This window comes from Hetaerina americana, unplaced genomic scaffold (assembly GCF_022747635.1).
Source record: "Hetaerina americana unplaced genomic scaffold, ioHetAmer1.1.p SCAF_74, whole genome shotgun sequence".
In the NCBI taxonomy this organism is placed as follows: domain Eukaryota; kingdom Metazoa; phylum Arthropoda; class Insecta; order Odonata; family Calopterygidae; genus Hetaerina; species Hetaerina americana.
Genome location: NW_027287361.1, coordinates 39,810 through 61,792, shown reverse-complemented (window position 1 = coordinate 61,792; position 21,983 = coordinate 39,810). Strand labels below are relative to the sequence as shown.

The 21,983-nt window shown below is 35.9% G+C and overlaps 1 protein-coding gene across 1 annotated transcript; it reads left to right on the top strand.

Moving 5' to 3' along the window:
• The first annotated feature begins 3,150 nt into the window (after positions 1-3,150).
• LOC139697383 (protein SHQ1 homolog) lies at positions 3,151-20,956 on the top strand. Its single transcript, XM_071596063.1, is given in 9 exon segments — positions 3,151-3,420; positions 4,761-4,963; positions 7,037-7,203; positions 9,812-10,016; positions 12,326-12,472; positions 12,475-12,533; positions 14,808-14,931; positions 16,705-16,865; positions 17,527-20,956. Coding segments are annotated over 9 exon segments (1,515 nt in total). The 5' UTR covers positions 3,151-3,277; the 3' UTR covers positions 17,833-20,956.
• The last annotated feature ends 1,027 nt before the right edge of the window (positions 20,957-21,983 follow it).

The following is a 21,983-nucleotide window of genomic DNA, read 5'->3' as shown; positions in this document are numbered from 1 at the left end:
TTTATTTCAGATCACACAAGGTATATTTGATTGATTATCCTATGTTAATTATATAATAGCGAATTAGAGGAAGTTTAAAAAATATTGAAGGGGCAAGTGCTGAAAAAGTTTGGGGACACCTGACTTAATAGATATCTAATGGAGCACACTAAGAGGTGCTACACAATGCTGATGGTTATTATGTAATTATCACTGCAATTTTACTGGGTGGAACAGAATATTGGTGCCTTTTACAGATTTTTTTTGGTGACTAACAGTACACATAGAAGACACTGACCTGATGAACATAAAAAAGATTACCTTTCATATGCTAGCAGATAGAACCTCAAAATGTCATAATTGGTGGTGGGGCTCATTATCCTCACGAGTCAGCAGTGATTCTGTCATTGCCTCAGATACTGCAGTGGAATGCCATGGTTAAATTAAAATACATTGAGGGATCACCTATTAGCACTTCTGGAGCTGCTTAGTACTCCTAGATTTGATGAAATGCCCTCGGAACTAATAAAAAAATCACAAAATAAGACTAGCATAGCTATAAAATATTTGTGATATAAATTTGAGAGGAGAAATGCTAATGAAGTTGAAGAATGTAATGCCTTTATAACCATAAAGACAAGGGTGGGAATGAGGATTTCGGAGCAGTTCTTTTTCCTGACAGCACTGGCTGTCGGGAAGTAGGAAAGGAAAATCTGTGTACACTATCAAAGATGAGGGAGGAAAGGTATGAACTGTGCCAACAGAAATTGAAGTAACACCTGCAGGATTCATGTGATAAGGATATTAGGCCAGAAAGATAATGACATTGATGAGGATAGGTTACATCCAGGAATACTTGATGGCAAGGTAACAAAGGCAATAAGGGAGTTAAAATCAAGTAATTGAAACTGGGGGTGGACAGCATTCCCATGGAACTACTATAAGGTTTAGGAAAAGTTTATGAAAATATTCTTAGAATTTATGAAAGGGGAGTTAGGCTAGAAGATTTTGTAAGATCGGTGTACTTCTCTGTCCCAGAAAAGGAAAAGGCAGCCTTAGGACTAGAGAACAGGATGCTTTTGACTTCATGTGTGGCTAAGATGGTACTTAGATCATCAATTAAGAGGATGGAAATGAAGGCAAATAATTACATGAGGGATCATCAGTTTGGGTATGCATGATGCTATTGCAGCAATAAGGCACAGAAAGAATAATAGAAAGGAAAGTTGGGCTGAATTAATTAATGTGTTGCAGAAAATAGGAGGAATAGGTGACTAGTCCACAACCTTAACATGTCTCAGACAGCTGAGATGTGAGTAATGGATTAAAAGTCAGGATGGGGAGTGTAAGGAAGACCTGTAGCACAGGGTGTCCATTATCACCCATGAAGGAAAACCAATGATGTAAAATTGGCCATGGTTATGGAGGATTGATGGTAGAAATCCAAAGGAGGAAATGGAATGCTGAAAACTGTGATAAGAGGGGAGAATGTCAGGTAAGCAAGGAAGAGGTAGGAAAAGTATAGGCATAATGGATAGAATGATGGGTGGTAAAATGTATATGACATTGAAGAAGAGGTAATTGTAGAATGGGGCAATTGGCTGTCTCATTTAATGAGGTTAAGAAATGTAAAGGTTTGCAGTCTGACCATGCAAAAACTTATCACAAGCTGTAGAATACCCAATTATAATACAATATAATCTACTCTTGGGTGCATTAGGACATTTGCAATACCTCCACCCTCCCCCATTGAAGTAGAATGAGAGCATTGTTTTACAATGGCACTGTTTGTGTGCCACTTTCAGATGCCCTTTTTTTTCTTGTATTTCTCATCCTTTCTTCTTTTTCATATTTTTTCAAGCTTCTCACTTCCCTCCCATCACCTCTGCATTCAATTGTAGAGGCATATAGAGTGGGTTTTCCCAATTTCATTTTCTTTTATAGCGTGAGAATAATAATTTTTTAAATGTATTCTGAGAAGGGATTTGATGAGCTTTTGGACTATAAGGAAGTATATCTCAAGGTAAGCACACATAGACTATGTATGTCAACTTGTCTGTGTCTATGGGCCCTAGCCAATGTATTTGGCATTTCTTCCTTTTCATTCAGGATGCAATTTATATAACCACTAATTAGTGAGCATGGACATGGTTGCACTTTGAGTGACCTATACTTGTTAATTATCTAATATAATTTCCCATTCATCTGTGTTCATATTAGCCCAGGGATATCCCTCTTGTACATAATTTCAATTGGATTATTTCTTTGCTAGTAATAGCTGTAATTGTATATGGAAATTTAATCACTATCAAAATTATGGTTTAATGAAATAGAATACTTGTAAATGGCAAATAACCCTTAATGAAAATTGGAAAATACATTTTGAAAAATAACCAAAATCGGTAATGCAATAAAAGTGAAAATCGTGAAAAGGTATCTAAAAATGCAAAGATTATACCTATGATTATTCCTATCAATTGATAGATGTTTTCCTTTGATAATTAGAGCAATAATTTTTCTTTTCTCCTTTACTAAAAAAGTTTTCTCCATTTTGATTTACAGAACTGAAGAGTTGTAATTGGCATTTCAGAGTTGTCCAAATCATTACACTCCCCCGTCGTCTCTGCTACAAAATTTAATTTGTTTGTGGGAAAATAATTATTCTGGAGAAGCTATACCTGAATATATGCCCAGCTTTCCAGCCCTCTTACTGTTGAAATTTGAAGTACCAATATACGCCGAATTGGTCGTTAATTTCATTTAACAAATTAGTGTAAAACAATGTCCCATGAAGTGGAATTTTCCAATTTAAGGTTTTCCATGACACCAATACTTCATCCTTAGTGGGTTATTTTCTACGAGTTACATCTATGTGGAATCGGTACTTGCAGATATATTCCTGCTGTAAGAATGTCGAACGTGGATGTTATATATCAGTTTACCCTGGGCCATTAATCTTATTAAACCCATAAAACGAATATATGGCATGGACGCCTTTTCCACAGGGGTTTTAAAATTATACAATGCGTACATTTCAGAGGAGTGAATTTCATACCTTTTATCTTTATTCATACATTTTTCTCTTATTTTTCCGCATCCTGTTTTATCTTGTTTTTGATATTTGAACAGGCGCCTGTTAAAAAGTGTGAGTTAGAATGCGCCTCAGAAATTGTAAACAAACAACATGTGGACGTGACCTCGGTTTATTCGTTGAATAATGTGTGCGGTGTTTATTTTCCATCCGAATCAATTAAATATCCTCCTTATTTAATTTACTCTCTTGTCATCGGACGGAAGAATGCTTACTCCACGTTTTGTGTTGGAACAAACCGATGGAGACATTGTGATCACCATCCATGCTCCTTATGCCAATATAGCGGATTCGGAAGTATACGTCCAGGGAAATGATGTGAGGTTTCATGCTGCTCCTTATTATCTCAGGTAATGAAACAATAAGATCTTTGGTAGTAGGTTATCGAAATGGATGGGATATAAGAATGCAAAACCTAGTCGTCCGCAGAAATGATGTATTTTGAGAATTACATTTATGAGATCCTTTTGTTTCAATGAAACAGCTCTTTAAATGTTTAAAACGGCACTCGATATTCATTCTGATAATACCCAAAATAGACTAAATTTGAATATGCCATCTTGCAGGCAATATTGATCATTAGGTAGCCATAATGAGCTCGGAAGAAATGCCTTGACAAATTAGGCAAAAGTGTTCAAAATATGCCATTGTCAAAATTTAAAAGTATTTTGTACTCATGTCTGCCTAAGCATCCTTTTTATTCAGTAATTGAGTTTCTGGAGGAGAAAACAATGGTGGCATAACTCCTACTATTTGATAAATTATAAAGATTTATATGAGTACATAGTAATGCCTTGCATCAATGTAATTTATATGTACTGACAAGGATGTATGGTAATACCTGTACCTGGCTCCTTAGGACCACAAAAGGTATAATTATTTCTATTTTCATTGCATTTTACGATTTGGTGTCTTTGAGCAGATTAAAATAAATATTTCTTCTTAAAAGTTATACCAGTAACATTTAAGCCGGAAACCACTGCGTCCTTATGTTAGTTAGTTTTCCCTTGTCATTTAGTATTAAAATATTATTTTTTTTAAATTTCCGTTTGCTAACTCTCACTTAGGCAGTAACAATAACTACTCTTTCCCTATCTTACTTCAATAATCTCCGCTCTCCACTCGCTTTCATCCTACGGGACATCACTCACTTAAATATATCTCTTCTTAACTAGATGTTTTTGCTGCCCTCTTATCTCCCACATAGCCCAGGGTGCCACTTGAATAACAAATTCAAGGCTTTTTTATTTGCATACCTGCTTGTCTAGATTTTACGAAACCACAAGTCTTGGCTGATCCGTTTTGTACCGACGTAGACTCCAGGGATTGGTTTAGCACGGTTTTCCATTCTGTTTGCCAACTAGCTGATGTCCTTTGTATTAATAAGATAAAATATCTAATGCCGTTTGTTGATACCGATTTTTAATATTGCCTTGAAAGTAGTTCATCAGGTTGAGAACTGCAGTCGCTAAATACTCTAATATACATACTACTCTAAAAGTGGTGTAATAAAAAGTGGTTTATTGGGCAATTAATTTATGAATTCTTTTGTCCTTCTCACTCGTGCAAAATATCCATCACTTAATGCTGAAAATGCTTTTCATCCATGGTTCTGTGTGTTGGAAATAATTCGTGTGGAGTACATTTGTTATACATGCTACCCAAATAACGTTGTTAATTAATTATGCAGGTTGATGCTACCTGGACCAGTGGAAGAAAATGATGGCTCTCGGGCGAGTTACGATGCAGACTCGGGGGATTTTTTGATAAAGTTAGGGAAGGTAGTGCCTGGCCAGCACTTTCCAGATCTTGATATGATAACAACTTTGCTGGCCCCAAATGTATCACATGGTGATGCCTCTCAAAAATTAGCTCCAGATATAAGCGTTGTTGGTAAGTAGTTGGTAACATGATATTGTAAAGGGTGTTAGTATGCTTTTTGAGTCCCCATCTATTCTGTAGCAAGCGGCATTTATGAATATTCTGGAAAACCCAAGTTTTGTGGAATATAAACTTATGTATGCCAGGATAAGCATGAATACCTACTAATTTTGGTGGATGTGTTGTGCTTTAGGAGTCTTTGTGGTATAAATAAGTGGGCTATTAAAGAATGTGAAATGGGTTCAATGGTAATAGAAATGTGTGAATGAAATATGCGAAGAATTGAAGTTTGAAGGGGGTGAGTTAGACAGTCCAGGTTAAATGTGATTAAAGAGGCTCGCAAGACAAGCATTAAAATTCTCAGGAACAGAATATAATATGCATATGGATGTGACAGAGTGGAATTAAGTATGAAAAGATAGTTCAGTGTGGAAATAAGTTGATTGATGGTAGTAATAACTGATATAAATTGAAATTAGATTTTTTTACTTTGTCTCCAATGAAAGTGAACAATATGATGGCTGTTCTTGCATGTGCCGATGGTGGGATTGAGAACTACTGTTGGCACTGGGACATGTGCCAGTCATAACTTTTTCCTTCAAATCTATTTCTCTTTCACCATTGTATTGATAACATTTCAACCATGTAATCCTGATTGTCTGCCAGGATAACATCTCAAAAGCTTTAATTTCTCTGGCTGGGCATGAAGGAGGGGATTCTCAGGAGTGGCTGTTGGCTCCCAACATTTGTGGGGTGCGGATCGTTCATTTGCAAAACCTCTATAACATGACCTTGTTACTCTGTCATGAATGAAATTCAAGTGCCCTAACAATTTTGTCTTCTTTCTTAATGGTCTCAAAGTAATGAGATCCTCAGAAAGCAGAAAGGAATAGAAATATTAAAATAGGAGGTAATACACTTGAGTAGGTGGAACAGATCATATATTTGGGCAGTATTCTAGTAAGAAAATGCGTGCCGTAGAGGGGATATGTATAAATTAGTTGAAGAATTGTGTTGGCAAAAGTGGATTTTGTGGAGGAGGGATTTGGTCAAAAATACACAATATGAGAGCAGTGTGAAAAGTATCCAACCTTCAACTGGGAGAAATAGGAGTGTCATTATAAATCTGTGGAAAAGTGAAAATTTGTTTTTTTCTCATATTTACCCTTTGATTTGATCACCTTCTATCACGTGTTTACCCTTTGAAGATTTTTAGTAATTTTTTGCAAAAAAATCATTCAACACTTCCATTGCAGACATATTTTTTGAAAACTTTTATTGTTTGCAGGTTGTTTTTTGTGTCCAAATAGATTGTTTATCAATAGATTGATGTACTAGTTGTAAAATTATTCTGTAAAAAATAATGTGTAAAATGGGAATGTTTATTCAGACTGGTAACAAAGATAAGGACATTGATATTGTTCATGGGATCGTGAGTCAGCCTGAAAGGAATATATCATCTCAGAGTACAGGGTGCAGTGCTTAAATCTGGACAAATTTCAATGTGAATTAGCCGCCATATCCTAGTTCCACTGGAGGTCGTGATTAGCATTCTTGAAAGCTATAGGCATCTAGTAAACAGTCATAACCTAAAATGGCCAAGATGTTACATACAAGTGCGGAGTACAATCGAAGAGCCGCTATTATTGAAAGTGTTCCCGCTGGGCATTATATTTCGAAATAGTTCTATTCTTCTGGTACCCCAGATCAACTGTTTACAATATTGTGGCTAAGTATAGTGCTTTGGAGAAGTCTGGGGGACGTTTTGCTAACCTGGTGAAGAAATCTCATTCGAGGAAACGTGTGCTTGCCCGGATTTAATTGCCGCACCCTGTATAAGATGTATGTTTGGGAATCACCTGCCCCTTGAAACATGCGTCCATGATACATGTCTCCTACACTCAACATGTTAAAAAAACTCTGTAGACCATTACCTGTTAATTGGTCTAAAATATGCAATCAACTATAGCATACATGAGTGAAGGAGTAATGAAAGATTACCTCATGTGCATGATTTGCATTTAGTTTTTTTTAGTTTATGATAAACTTTAGACTGAAATAAACTTTGCTGTGTTTTTCATGCAGAGGGTGCTGAGGGTACTGAAAGCGTTGGAATTCAAGATGACTCTGAAAATGAGGGAAATGAATGGTTTGTGGAGCAGCTTCCAATGAAAGCGGATGATCCAGAACTTCGTAGTGAAATTACTTATGGATTTTTGAATTCAAAAAAGTCAGTTTTTTCTAAATTAGAGGTGTGTTCTTTTTTGTAATTTCCTTGTATGTGTATTTCATGTAATAATGGATTATTTATCTTGTTGGGTTCTTAATAATTGTGAAGTGTTTCTATCATATTGAATTTCTATTTGCATTAATTTCATCCTATGCTTTGTATTTAAGGTAGATTTTAGGTAGTCCTTATGGACTAATATTTAATTGTATTACAAAAATTTTATTTGTTTGCCCTGAATTATTTTCCTTCTAGTTTCCTCATAACTTCTACCTGATTTCATGATGTTTATAAAGACTACTCTTCCATCCTGTACCCCACTTACCTGGCGGTCTCCTCTCCATCAGGACCCTCAACAGCTCACTGCTCTTCAAAATTTCCTCCATTCACCTTTCAAGCCTGTTTTGAATTCCCACTAGCAATGTCTATCCGAACCAACTATATTTATAACTTCGGTATGCCTTTTTCACTGCCCCGCTCATTTTCTCCCTTCATCATCCTACTGGTATTCCAAAAGTCTCTACTAAATGCCTCATCCCCTTGAAAACCAGGTTTCAGATCCATATTTTTATATATGCTCTGCATGAATGCTTCATTCTTCTAGGATCACCACTGCTACACTCATTTTCTTTTAAATTCTGTTCAATTTGATGAATTTCTCCATCTACTCTAGTTATTTCTCTCATACTTACATATTTAACTTAGCTTTCTTATCTCAAGACTCATTTATGTTTTCATTATGGTTATTCTTCATCGTATGCCTCACAAATTTCCTGTAAATCACTCAGTAATACAGATTCTGTCCCCAAACTAAGTGGAATAAATCAGGGAAAAAATTTATTTGCAGATCAAAGTACAAATTACTAAAATTCTGTAAATTAGCAGCCTTGTGCATTGACACACTGATGCCAGTGCCTCTGCCAGTAGTGGTGTGCTTCCTGGAAGGCATCAATGGGAACCTCATTCAGGCACCTCGTCATGACCTCTTTGATGTTATTCATCATTTCAAATTGGTTGCCTTTCAAGCTCCTTTTTATTCTTGGGAATAAATGAAGTTTGGAGATGCCACATTGGGGCTGTAGGTCACTTTCACAGCTCTCAAGAGATCATGCAAGATTGTCACATGAGAACCCTTCTGATCTTCTGACGAAGCACCTTGGGGGATCATCTTGGTGCACACATTTCTCATGGCTAAGTCTGCTGTAAGAATGCGATGCACTGTGATTTTCAGAATATTTCTGCTAACATTCTGTCACTCAGGTGATAATCAGAATTGAGAATGTCTTCCACTTTTTGAACATTTTTGTCCCACTGCATCATTGATGGTTATTCAAAACATTCTTTGTCATAACCTCTGCTCTATCTTTTCGGAACAACCCTGGAATGCCATCCTCGGGACATTTCTTCATCTCAACAACAATAGTTATGGTCTCCAAACATGATTTTCCAAATTCCAAGAAACTGCCGGAGATGCTGCAACAGTAACTTTTAACGGAGTCATCCTCTAATATCAAAATTTTATAGCATATCGTTGCTACATGGAATGTGGCATCATGAATTCATGATGTGACCCTTTAACAGGGGTCCAGTCTAGCAATGATTCAAACATTAATGGCCTGCAGACAACTGACGTGGGCCACATTGCTTTCCCAAGACCTCCCACCACCACCTTTCCCACTGCAAATCATCTCACTCCAGCTAATTGCTTTAGCAGGAAAAAATTTTCCATTATTTTTTGGTTCAGATGCTGTAACGGCATCATTACGAATGGAGACTTGAAGGAGATGTGTGGGTTAGGTATCCATTTTTGACTCTGTAAGATGGTCATCCTTCTCTCAGGTATTCATATGATGAAGATGAAGGGACTCCAGAGCATAAGGACCGTCAAATTTTCATGTATCAAGTTGATTCTTCAGGAATTTTCATATATAGAGTTGAAATTCTGGTATGGAAACCCTTGAGAGGTCCTGCAAATCATTAGTCCAGTATTGCACCAATCTCAGTCAGTCAACAGTCACTCCTCCAAAGTAAACTCAGAGGAAGGACATCAGAAAGTGTGCAGAAACTTTCAGTTTAATAATCAGATATACCATCTTTTTAATATTCCTAATTTAACCAGTTTAATCTTTATCTCTCCTAAGTTACGTAGAAACTAGAACCTGGTATCACAGATTAAATTATTCTTCCATGTTTGATAATTTTAGAAGTTAAAATGAAATTTGTGTGCCGACAAGTGAGTGCCAATGGCAGTGACTTAATGGCAGAGCTTACAAGCTATTTACCAATTCTGGTGAGGAGAGCCAGGGAGGGAAATGGTCTACTGAGTGGAGGGCTGAAATCAGGGTGCAGTTATCCTCTAAATGATTGCTTCCGTTATTTGAAATCAAATTTTAATCTTATGCTCACTTCTGTGGTATTACACATTTGCTGTGAAAGTTATTTGAGGGGTTACCCGATTGCCCATTGCAATATCGTCCAGACTGAGTAACTTTACTCACACGCTTGTTCATGAGCACTGAATGAACTCAATGTCTGGCCGCAAATGGTCAGGTGAGCAGGCCTTGCTTAGACCATATCATTGCTGTCTTTGGACTTCCCATCTTTGAATGTAGTTTTGTTTTACCTTTTTTTAGGCTGAGTTTCCGGACTTGGTTGACCTTCCAAATCCTGATATAACTCTTCCATCGGAAAGGGAAAAATTACAATCAGAACATGAGTTAGGCATATTCAATGAAGGCCATTATTTGGCTGACCTGTTGGAAGGCCATGACAAGGATAGTGCTTTGCACTCTATTTTGGCATTTAGAGGTCCATGGGAAAGAGAACCTGAGGAATTTCGTGAGTATTATTATGGTTTCTTACTAAAAATTTTTTTATAACATGGTTAATGGACTAGTTTCACTGCTCTTCTGGAATGATTTAAGGTGTTTTTATAACATACGAGGGTAAAGTGATACGTTCTCGGCCTGATGATGAAAGCATGTGGTTTTCAGTTTCAAAATTATTTTATTTTTCTACATAATCTCCCTTGACTTCAACACTCTTGGTCCAACATTTCTCCAACATCAATATTCCTTCTTGGAAGTGAGAGCCTGGAAGGCTGTGAAAATATCCATCTACGGCCCTCTCAACTTCTTCATTGGATGCAAAGCGCTTCCCAGAGACAAATGTATTCAAGTTTGGATACAGCTGGAAGTCTGAGAGTGCTAAATCATGAGAATAGGGTTGAATGGCCAAGCAAATGGTGCCCCAAATCCCATAGTTTTCCCATCGCCTACGCACCTTTTGTGAGCAGGTGACAGCAGGTTGTCCTGGTAAAAGATGATTTTTTTCTTCTTCAAGCCTCTTCTCACAAATTTTGGCATCCAGGTGGTCTAGAAGGTTGGAGTAATAATCACCTGTAATTTTTCTGCCTTTTTCAAAGTAATCAATCAACAGGATTCTTTTTGCATCCCATAACACACTTGCTGTGACCTTTCCGCCAGATGCGATCGACTTTCCTTTCTTTGATGCTGAACGACTGGCTTCCACCCACTGCTTCGACTGCTGTTTTGTTTCTTACCTGTAGTGGTGGACCTATGTCTCAACCATGGCGACAAATTGCCGCACAAAATTGATCAGTTCCCTCTTGAATCGGTCCAAATGAAAATCATTTGTTCATTTGCTTTTGATCGGCGCGCGCGCGCACCTTGTGCAGAGCTTTCGCATTCCTAATTCTTTGTGTTAGATGTTTCACACCCTTTCTTCAGATATTCCCACAATCTTAGCAATCTTGCTCACCTTCATTCGCCGTCACTTTTTAAAATCTTTTTTGTCTTTATCTAAATATTTCAATTAAGTTATATTTGCTATCCCTGAAAGGCCAATGTACTTCTGGAATTGTGTAGTGGTATCTCTAGTGTTTTCAATAAAGTGAAACTGTAGATCATAGTATATAAAATTTAAAACCTTATGAGAGAGAGGTGAGAGAACAGATTTTCCTATGAGTACAGCAGAATTCTTTAAGTGAGCTAATTGCATTAATATTACACTACGAGGGCGGTTCAATAAGTACCCATGTTAGAAATGAAAAAACCATTTTTTTAAAAACATATTTTTTATTTTTCAATATAGTCCCCTTTTAGAAAGATACGCTTCTCCCAACGTTACGGCCATTTTTTTAACCCCTCCAAAAAATAGGATTTCTCGAACTCTCCAAAATATGCCTCTGTCTCTGCGATAACTTCCTTGTTTGAGTTAAATTTTTTTCCTCCGAGCCATTTTTAAATGTTAGGGAATAAGAAAAAGTCAAAGGGAGCCAGATCAGGTGGATACGGGGGGTGCGGTAGCAATTCATAACGTAGTTCATGCAGTTTGGCAGCGACAACTCCGGATCAGCTTGTTGTCCACCGTGAGCAATCGCGGCACACATTGGGCTGACAATTTTTTCATCGCCAACTTATCATGTAAAATATTAATTGCCGTTCCAGTTGACACACCCACGGCCTCTGCTACTTTTCGCACTTTTGTTCGTCGATCAGTGAGAATCATGGCGTGGACTTTTTGAATGATTTCCACGGTAACCCCGTCTGCCGGGCATCCTGGTCGCTCCTCATCAAAAACAGATGTTCGCCCACGTTTAAATTCGTTGAACCAATATCTATCTGTGGGCATAGATGACGAAGTGTCCCCATAAACAGCGTCCAACTTTGCTTTTATCTCCTCGCATTTCTTCCCATTCAAAAACAAAAAGCAAATTACCGAACGATGCTCCTCTTTTTCCATCTTAGCGAAAATCACGAAACACATCTTATTTGAATGGCTGCCAAATTCAAACTAACCTTTAAATCAGTCTGAAATTTGTTTCACCATCATTTGGTAGATGAAAGCACACAATGAGAACATAAACTTCCCTCAGGAACACCCTTTGTTGTCAAACATGGGTACATATTGAACCGCCCTTGTAAGTTAGAAACTAGGTGACAGGTTGAAGAACAGAAAATATGGGTCATTTTGGTTTTTCAAACTATCAGAAGTGGCAGTAGAAAAGTAGCAAATGAGTCAATTGTAGGGGCATAGGAATTCTCTCATTCCTCAAATTTACATATGTGATTAAGGAAGGTTATTGCATTTAAATTTTTTTTAACAGCTGTTTTTCATTTTATTAGGTATCCTGACTGAAGAAAATTATAATGAACTGAAAGATTTTCCCAATAAAGAGTTTTTAATGGATGAAAAGGAAGCAATTGCATGTTATCTTGGACTTGTAGATCTCTTATTTGCTTATGCATATGATCAAAGAACAACAGAAGGAGAAGTACAGTTGAATCTGGTTGGACCATGGCGAAGCTGAGCCCAATGTTATCTTGGCTTCGGGTAAATATTTATTTTTTATTATTTTGTAGCCAATTGCATTCATATGAATTGTCACATTTTGAGGTTATTCAAATTATTTTTTCTTCTTGTTGGTCTGGTAAATCTATTCCTTTGCCTTCCATCAATGCGAGACCTAATTTAATCACCAGTTTGTTGGTAATAGTTCGACTAATAAATTTAAGTTAACTTCAAATGAGTGAGTGTGTAAAAGTCTATTCCGAAGTAATGAGACCTATTCAATCATACCCAATCAAACCTTCTCCTTGAATAATGAACAGATGTGTGTGTGAATAATGTTGTGCAATACACATCTATGATTACTTTGTGACATAGTATGTATGGTAATTTATCAGAGCATCTTGTTCCTTAAAAACCCCTTAGTAATTCACATTGTTAGACGATGCCTTAGTAGCTTAACTGGCTAAGGCACTCTGCTAGATATCAAAGGATCTAAGTTTGAATCCCAGTCAAGTTGATTGTTTTCAGAATGAAATTCGCGCATTTGTGTTCACACCAATGGAGATCTCCACTAAAGTAACTGACCCAGTATTTCCTTCAGTTTTATTATATGAAGTTGCTTCTGAGCTATTTAAAATACTTGAGAGAAAACTTTAGTTGGGTGCTACAAAATTAGCTGTTGCAGCTACATGCATCAGATATTGCCTTGGTTGACATAGAAAAATCAATAATGTCTGCTGAAATAAAATTCTTTCTATTCTGTAGGACATGGGAGTGTTTGTTATGATAGAAGGCTAGTTCATGGCTTGTATGAATACCCAGTGGCTTTAATTAAATCTGGACAATGCTGTAAAGAAGCATATGAGTGCAATTTTTCTAAGTATCAGTGTCTGTATAGAGGAAACAAGAAATAAAATACATACTAAAAAATACTTAATAGGTGACATTACTGGAAGAAAAAAATCAGTATATTGCATTTTCCAATGGCATAATGCTATCGCAGAGTGAGAAGGGGAACTGAAGAAAATGCTTGCTAACCTAAAGAAGGTGTGGGAAGGATAACATCACTAAGTTTATGGCCTTTTGCAGAAGATTAGAATGCAAGGCTGATTTTAGCATGGTGTATCTAAAGCCATGAGTGTATTGAATTTGAAGTGGAAGAGTTCTGTTAATTGGAAATCTTATAGATGGAAGGTGGTAAATACAAGGTCTGTTCAAAAGGTTCCCGAACTTTTTTATGTTGTGCCTCCAGTTCGTTATTTTTAATCCACTTGGAGTCATTGTGTCCTCAGAAACTTCCTAAATAACCACCTTCAACCACTTTGTTGATATCTTGTTTTGTTAATTAGTTATGACCATTTATGTGAATAGCTGTTCATGGAGTGCGGTGAAAAATTGAGTCTGCAGAAATGAGCTCTTTGAAGGGGCAACATTGTTCTGTGAAACTCGGAAAATCCTTCCTTTTTTGAGATGACTACCAAGGCTTATGGTGAGAATGCTATGAAAAGAACTACATGTGATTTTATGAGTGGTTCATCCGGTTCCAAAAGGGGCAGTAATCCATGGAAGACAATGAGCATTCCAGTAGACCATCAACGTTAGCTGATGACCCCCACATCAAGAAAGTGAATGATCTTGTGAGTGCAATTTGACGTTTGACTGTCAGGGAACTTGCAGAAGAGTATGGCATCTTAATTGGTTTGTGCTATGAAATCCTGACTTGAAATAATTGATAATGCGCTGAGTCACCACCAAATTCATGCCTTGCCTGATGACAGAAAACCAGAAACAAGGTCAAGTTCAAGTCTGTTAGGAACTGTTTGGTCTAGCTGAAGAGAATAAAATGTTGTCCAGGATCATAACAGGTTATGAGTCAGAGTTTATGGATATGTCATCAAAACTAAAGTGCAATCTTCACAATGGATTGGTGAATCCCTCCACCCCAAAAAAGCTCAAAAATCAAGGTGATATTGACTGTTTTTTTTCGAACCCTGATGAACAATGAACAACTAATGGCAAACATTAAATAGAAAAAAATATGAACATGAAAGTGTTAGCTGCTTGATTCAAGTTAAGAGTTATGTGGGACCAGTCTTTAGAATCATGATGTGAACTGAAGCCGACAAATTATTAATACAATGACCTGGCTCAAATTAGTGTTATGTATTTGCCTTAAATTAGTATTCATGAAATTGATAAAGAATCATAATTTTGTAAGATGATGACCCTATAGCCAATATTGTTTTTTTGTGGAACTCGAAAAGGAATCTTAATGCCAAGTTATGTGCATCTCATGAAAACATCTGGTTATTTCAGATGTTTAGCAGCCTAGACAGCTTGGTGATTTCATGCTTTCGGCGCAGCTTGTGCTACCCCTTATATCGCCACTGGAAACTTTCATGCAAGGTGCTTAATGATACACGTTGCATTTTACATCTAGGTGAGCAAGGTTTATTTTTTAGCTTTCATGTTATGACCGCCACTGTTATTTCATTTATTCATTCAATGTGTTTTACTAGTTAAAGCAGTTTTTTAATAGATTGACATTATTCTTAACTTTCCAAGGTCAGTACTTATAACTATATTAAACCTACTCATACAGATTTAATGCTCTATAAATTTAATCTCTTGGAAAAACAATAACTACTTTTGCTCAGATACTTTCATATATTATTGGAAAAATGTTTTTCCCTAATGATAGGATATATATTGCCTGTAAATTAAAATACCACACCAGGTTCTAATTTTTTGAGGAAATAAAAATAGTATTGTGCAATCACTTGCACTGAAGAGTGATTACATACTGAGTTAAAATAAAAATCCAGAAAGTTAAGTTTAAATGGGTGAAAAATAGATGGGATTTACCAACTGTTCCTCAGTGAAGCAGGTGTAGCTGTAATAAACTAAAACCATACTTAACCAGGCTGCACTGCAATGCTCCAGAGGCTTAGATAAAAAATTAGCAGATGTGATGATCCTGTTTCATGCATACTGTCTACCTGCCATCTAAAAGTCGAATTCTCTTCTCTTCTGCATGTTGTTAATATTCATCTCTGTATAGCTTACTTTCCTAATTTATCTCCACAGCCACGTCTCATAAGCCTCTTGCACTCACCATTTTGCCTCAAAGACCACAGTTTGGGTCTGAGTAGTGTTACCTCCTGATCAAAGTTTTCAATAATATATGTTAAATCTAATATGCAGTGGATTTATTCAACTCATTGTGGGTGAAGTTCATACAGCTATACATATTTTGAAGTAAGATACTCTAAGGTATTTTATCAATAATCCATTTGAAATATTAATTTGGAACTGTAGAGTACAAAACCTTTGCTCATTAACATTATTTGCAAATATTAATGAAATTATGTATACTTATATTTAGCCTTAATAATCCTAATTTGACAAGTATCTTAGATAATTTTGTTTTAATTTTTAACTGATTTGCTCTAGGAACCATAGATAATAATTATGTTTTCCATAGCCCTACTAATGACCCATCTTTGATCAAAAAATAGTCCAAAGTATGGTGAGAACTGATAATACAATGTAAAACAATACAATTCATAGCCATCAAGCAATATACCACATTTCTACTTGCCAATGGGGCATTATAATACATGTACTGAAAGTCAACAGATAGACTAACATTTTTAAGGAAAATACAAACCTACCAGTGAATCTGCCTGCCTTCGGCTGACATTATATAATGAAAGACAAATGGCAAGATTGTTAATCCAGGAGAACATGATTTGTGCCTTGATTTTGTGTGTGATTCATAGATCTTCTGATGTACTTTTTCAACTCAGGTCATGTGGAGCTTCTAGTGGAAATCTTTTGGGCATGTTTACATTTACATAATACCCCAAAAGTCACTGAAAGAGCATGTGTCTTTCCAGAAACTATGCAATTTTTGTTGAAATTGCAATGTTTCAGGTGTGATATGATTGGAATATGCTGACTAATAATTATTCAGTAATATTTTCTTGGAGGATAGGGATAATTTCTGGATGGTGTAATCTGTGAGGTGGCCTCTTCTACCTTCTCTAAGCTTCTTTACCAAATTGGCCACAGAGATGTTGAGCACACATCTTCGATGAGTAAAGTGGTTTCAATTGGGTATCCAAATCAATAATTTATTATTTTAATATGATGAATACAAAAATAAGACTTATTCTTGCATCAGTTATGCATTACTATATATTCCTCCCAGGGAAAGCTAGCATTCTGAAATGCTTATTGCACATGCATGCTGTTTTCAATGCCAGTGAGCCTAGATACATTCTGAATCAGCTCTATGTTAAAGATTACTGTATATGGATTCAGAAAGCCTCAAAGAAGAGGATAAATTCATTAGCGGAGGCTTTGGACAAGGTAATTGAAGTAAAATATTTACATTAATCTAATATATCTATTTTTATATCTGTCATCTATAAACTACTATTTATGATGGTGTAAGTATGTATTTTGATGACCTAAGTTATGATATTTTGCTGATTAAGTCATTAGCAGACCTAACTTTAAATGGAAGTATTTTTATTTTCACTTTTTATTATGCTTAGTTGCTTAGAAGTTTTTTATGAGTTGTGTATTGTGACAAAAATTGCTGAGCTTTGATTATAATTTTACTTTCAACTAATGACAAAAACAGAAGATAGCCATGCCTTGTCAAATTCCTTTTATTTAAATTACATTCTTAAAGTTGGTTGGCTATGATGTAAGTTAATGTAAGAAACCTGTGGTATTCAGGACACGTGAAAGATATGCACCGGTACGATTGAATGATATTTACTGGTAGGATTCTTGGAATATTAATTATTTCAATTATCTAATTAAAACTGCCATTTCTTATGTTCTAGTCTCCAAGATTTGGAAAATCCAAAAAAGCCAATAACAACTAATTTACTGCAATGTCACTGTCTTACCTGCCTATTTTGTTGGACATTTCATCAATTTGAATGACTTTTTCCCTAGATAGATTTTTGTTGATTGAATAATTTTCATAATTTGCAATTTTATGAATCTAACTTTACAGTTCTGCCCCAAAAAGAAGGATCTTGGGCTTTCATTAGAGGAATTGGAGCACATTGCAATAGAAGCTCAAGCAGGGAAGAAGAAAGTAAATGAGAATACACCAAAGATCAAAAAGTTGAAGAGTGTTTCCAGTGTTGAACGAAGACTTACCAAAATGTCTGTGGGTGAAGTTTTTGAAGAAGCTTTGAGTGACAGTGATGATAGTTCTTCATCATATTCTTCTTCACCAGAATATGCATCTTCAAGCTCTGGAGAAACTGATGATCCAGATTCTTCAAGCTCAGAGACAGATTCTGATTCAAGTTAGGAGTAGAAGACAAGGGTCATAGAATCCACAGATATATAATTTTCGAATGTAAGATATTTACTCTATGAGATAATGATGGATAAATCATGCTGTCTGATTCACTTTTACCTGATGAAATATTCATAAGACTAAATGCTGCCTATCATGCTAAAGTAATGGGCCCAATTTTGTTCTTTATGATTTAGTCTCATTATATTAAATGTTCCAGTTTTATTTTCTTATATCATGTCAGAATATATTGATGTTGATTTTACACAAGGATTTCCACACAAGGGCGCTCATTGCATAAGCGTGAGCCTTGGGATTATTTTGTCTCAAAAAGTTCTTATAAACATGGGTTTGATCCTGTTATGTTTATAATGAAACACATAGTGCATTTAATAAATATATGTATTAAAAGGTATGCCTATTAAGTCGGTCTTTTAACAGTATTAAGTGATTGTGGCATTCATGTTTTGACTACACAGGGCATACTTGTGAAAACAATTGAAGTGTAGCTTGCCATTCCTGGAGGTTCAGGATCAGCAAACGGGTAATCTGCAATGTAGCTATGAACTGCCACCATAGTATGTACATATTTACCCTTTATTTTTTTAATAGGCCTTAGATTGATGTGGTTAATTGAGATTTGGCTCCAATGGCCAAGGTTCAAATAATGGAGGTGGTAAAATCGTCAGAGGTATTTCACTCATGACTTAAGTACAATGTGAGGAGTTCTTAAAGTGCATTTCTCCATCTGCCTGTTTAGACATTAAACTATAGTTTGGCAACTTACAGTTAGAGTTGTTAAGAGTAGGCATGCAGGTTAGAGTAGGCTGTAAATGTTGAGTTTCTCACCACTCTTTCTTCTCATTAATAGTCCTACCTCTGTAAAGTATCCACTTATTTCGAATGATGAAATTTCATCAACTCTTGGTTATATCATGTTGGTGATATTTTCTTTTTTTTCAAAAACTGTATTGGGAAATTCAGGGTGCTTTAGCCAGGTGTTAGGACTGAAAATCTTTTTTCATCTGGCTTTGAGTTGGGGAGAGTAGGTGATGTAACTTAAATCTTGAGGACTGTCATACCACACATTGCTGCCTAATCCAGTTTCTATTTGTGAAGGAGAATTGATTATATGGTTGAATGATAGAGGAAACTTAGTGAGTATATAGTGGTGATACCTCCTGAAATTGTACCCTAATTATTATTTATCATGATTGTGGATGAACACTTAGGAAAGGAATGTGTCCTCTGTTTGGCAAGAAGAATGGGTATTTTTGTTTTCCAAAATCTACCTCTCTTAACTTTTATGATAATATTTGGAAAACTAGGTGATTACAGGTTGCCCTGAATAGATATACAGCACACAAATTTGACTCTACTCTTGAAGTTTTCTGTAAGTAGGTGATTCATTTGAGAAAACAACTTGAAAAATTTCTTCCCAAATGACTCTCCTGATCTAAGAATCATGTTTATATTCAGTCTATCTTAGTAAAAGTCCTGACTGCTTTTGAACTACTTGTGACATTGATCGGGAAATAATCACCAGGACCATGATGCTAACTTCTGTGGAATCCTTACAAATTAATATATGATGGTCCCACTGGCAACACAACATGCAGTATATTACTTTATTTTGTGAGGTAAGGAATTTTGTGGTCGAATGCTCCATGAATTCACTTAGCCATGACAGTAACTTGACAGTTAATTCCAAGAAACTGCAGGAGGTGCCGCAACAGAAACTTTTGAAGGAGTCACCCGCTGATTTTTATTACAATGCAACAGTAACAGTATAAATATTATTTGCCTTGCTTCGGCTTTGAACCTGGATCACTTGATGTCCCAGCCGAGTGCTGTAGCCAGTTAAGCTATCAAGGCATCCTCTTAAACTCCAAAATTTTGGGGGCTGTTAGAAACAAAATGTTGTGATGAAATACCGTACATGCAATATCAACATCTTTTTCCTTTAAAGCCCCAAAATTTTGGAGTTTAAGAGGATACCTTGATAGCTTATCTGGCTGAAGCACTCGGTCAGACATCAAGGGATCCGGTTATGGATCCTGGTCAAGGCGAATGATTTTTACGCTCTGAAATTCTTGCATCATAACTTTGATGGAAGATTTTATTTTTCTTGGAACTTTTTTGAATAAAGGTTGATGTGCAGGTGCTGCTAAAGGGTATGTGTCCAACCCATGAAGTCCATCATTGTTGGTGATACTGAAAAGTATTGAAGCTTGAGATTCAAGGTCATTTTTAAGGCAATTTTCTTGGAGAAAGAGTTCTAATCTCTGTTCTCACTCTGTGAGTGCAACTTTAGAAACTACCATTTGCTTAATTACAACTGTAGGTACATGGTTGAGATAAAGTTAGTTCTGTGCCACCTAACTCACATTCAATGACAATTTGTTGAGAAATTTCACCCATCAGCTCTAGTTTGGGAAAGTGATTCATCAAGATGCCTTGAGAATTCACATTCTCCATAATTTTAGATAATTTAAATGGCTGGTGCAAAATAGTGTTATCCCGACATTGGAGTTCATGGGTTCGGTCTGTTTAAGTGTAATTACATAAATATTGATGCTGTTATTACTGAGTGCATGTCAGGGTGACTGATCATAAGCTGTTATATTGTAGATGGTTACTTATTACCTTGAGACTTATCTACTATGGCTGTATGCAGACGTCATGAAATCCAGCTACTTTTTCTAAAGCACAGCTAAGCTTACCCACTGGTGAAAAAATATTTTGGCAAATTGTTGCTGATCAGAATCATGTTTACTCTAACTGTTTTACTTGAATTTAGTCTAAACTATACACAGTTAAACTATGAACATTTGATATTAGGATACACTTCATTCTGCTAAAGGTAGCATATAATTATTAATTTTTATGATCATGGGTGAAATATTGTGATGATATTGCTCGGACTGATTCCGGAATTAGGTATTGTTTTTTAATTTTTATGTACCTAGTAAGTGCACTATAAAAAGGTGAATTAATCTCCAAGTGTCTTAAATGGGAACTTAAGTTGACATATAAGTGACCCTGTGAGTTGAAATGTTCTTTGAATATGAACCGTGAAGAGTTGTCTGACTGAGTATATCATGCTTAATTTTAGATTAAATAAGTGCAACTTTGGTCATTGAAATAAAAATTTGGGTGAAAACCACTTATTACATCTGTTATTTTGTATTAAATTGAATCACTGTAGTCGGTGAGGAAAATGCTCGCATAATTCATGGAGTTTCTAGATAGCTTTCTATATGTCTGCCAAGAATCACTTATCGAATATGTTGAATCATCTTTCAAAAGCTGAATAAATTAATGTGAACCTAACCTTTGGAACAATGGAAAATAGCATCATTACGGCTCTCTTGGATTGTGATTGGTGGCTTATACATGGTATATTGAAAGTAAACCCTGCAGTCTATTATTATATAGAACATATAGAAAGATTCTGAGGAGGGGTTGAAGGAGAGAAATGAAAGAAAGTAAAATTCAGTGATCAGTAAGGACTAAGTAGGAAGATGTCAATATAGCAGATTCAGAAGAGTGATTTGAGGATTTGGTCTTGGAGGAAGTTTGGCTCAAGTAGCCCTTGAAAGGATAAGCAAATACAGGTGCCCATTCCAGTGCCTTTTGTTATACACCAGCAGATAGGGCACATGTAAATTATTTCTTTTTAACTTGTAGAGATTGAGAAGTACAAAACCTAAATGCAAAAGTAAGGTTAGCCTCATACAAAGGAGAGGTTTAATGGCATTAATGTGTCAAATATGTTACTCTCTAAGTTTCCAAATGAATTGATAATAATAGGAACACAATTTGAGGTTAAACTTATGAAATGTTGAGATAAAATAAAAATGATAAGATAAAGTTTGGCATTAATATAAAAGGCAGATAAAATTTGAGTGTGAAGATGAAAACCTTCATTCCTTTTATTTCTTTCATTCCTTTTAATAATGCACCAGAGAAATACAAGGGCCGACAATATATTCTATAATGAAGAAATGTGGAGCAATAGTTACAGACAGTCTCAAGAAGACAAATATTCTTCATCAATTTTCCATGGGTTCATTCAAGGTCCATGAAAAATGGTTTTGTGTGGTGTGAAAACATGTACTTTTTACATGGAAAACTTTAATATTCTGAACTGAATTAAGGAA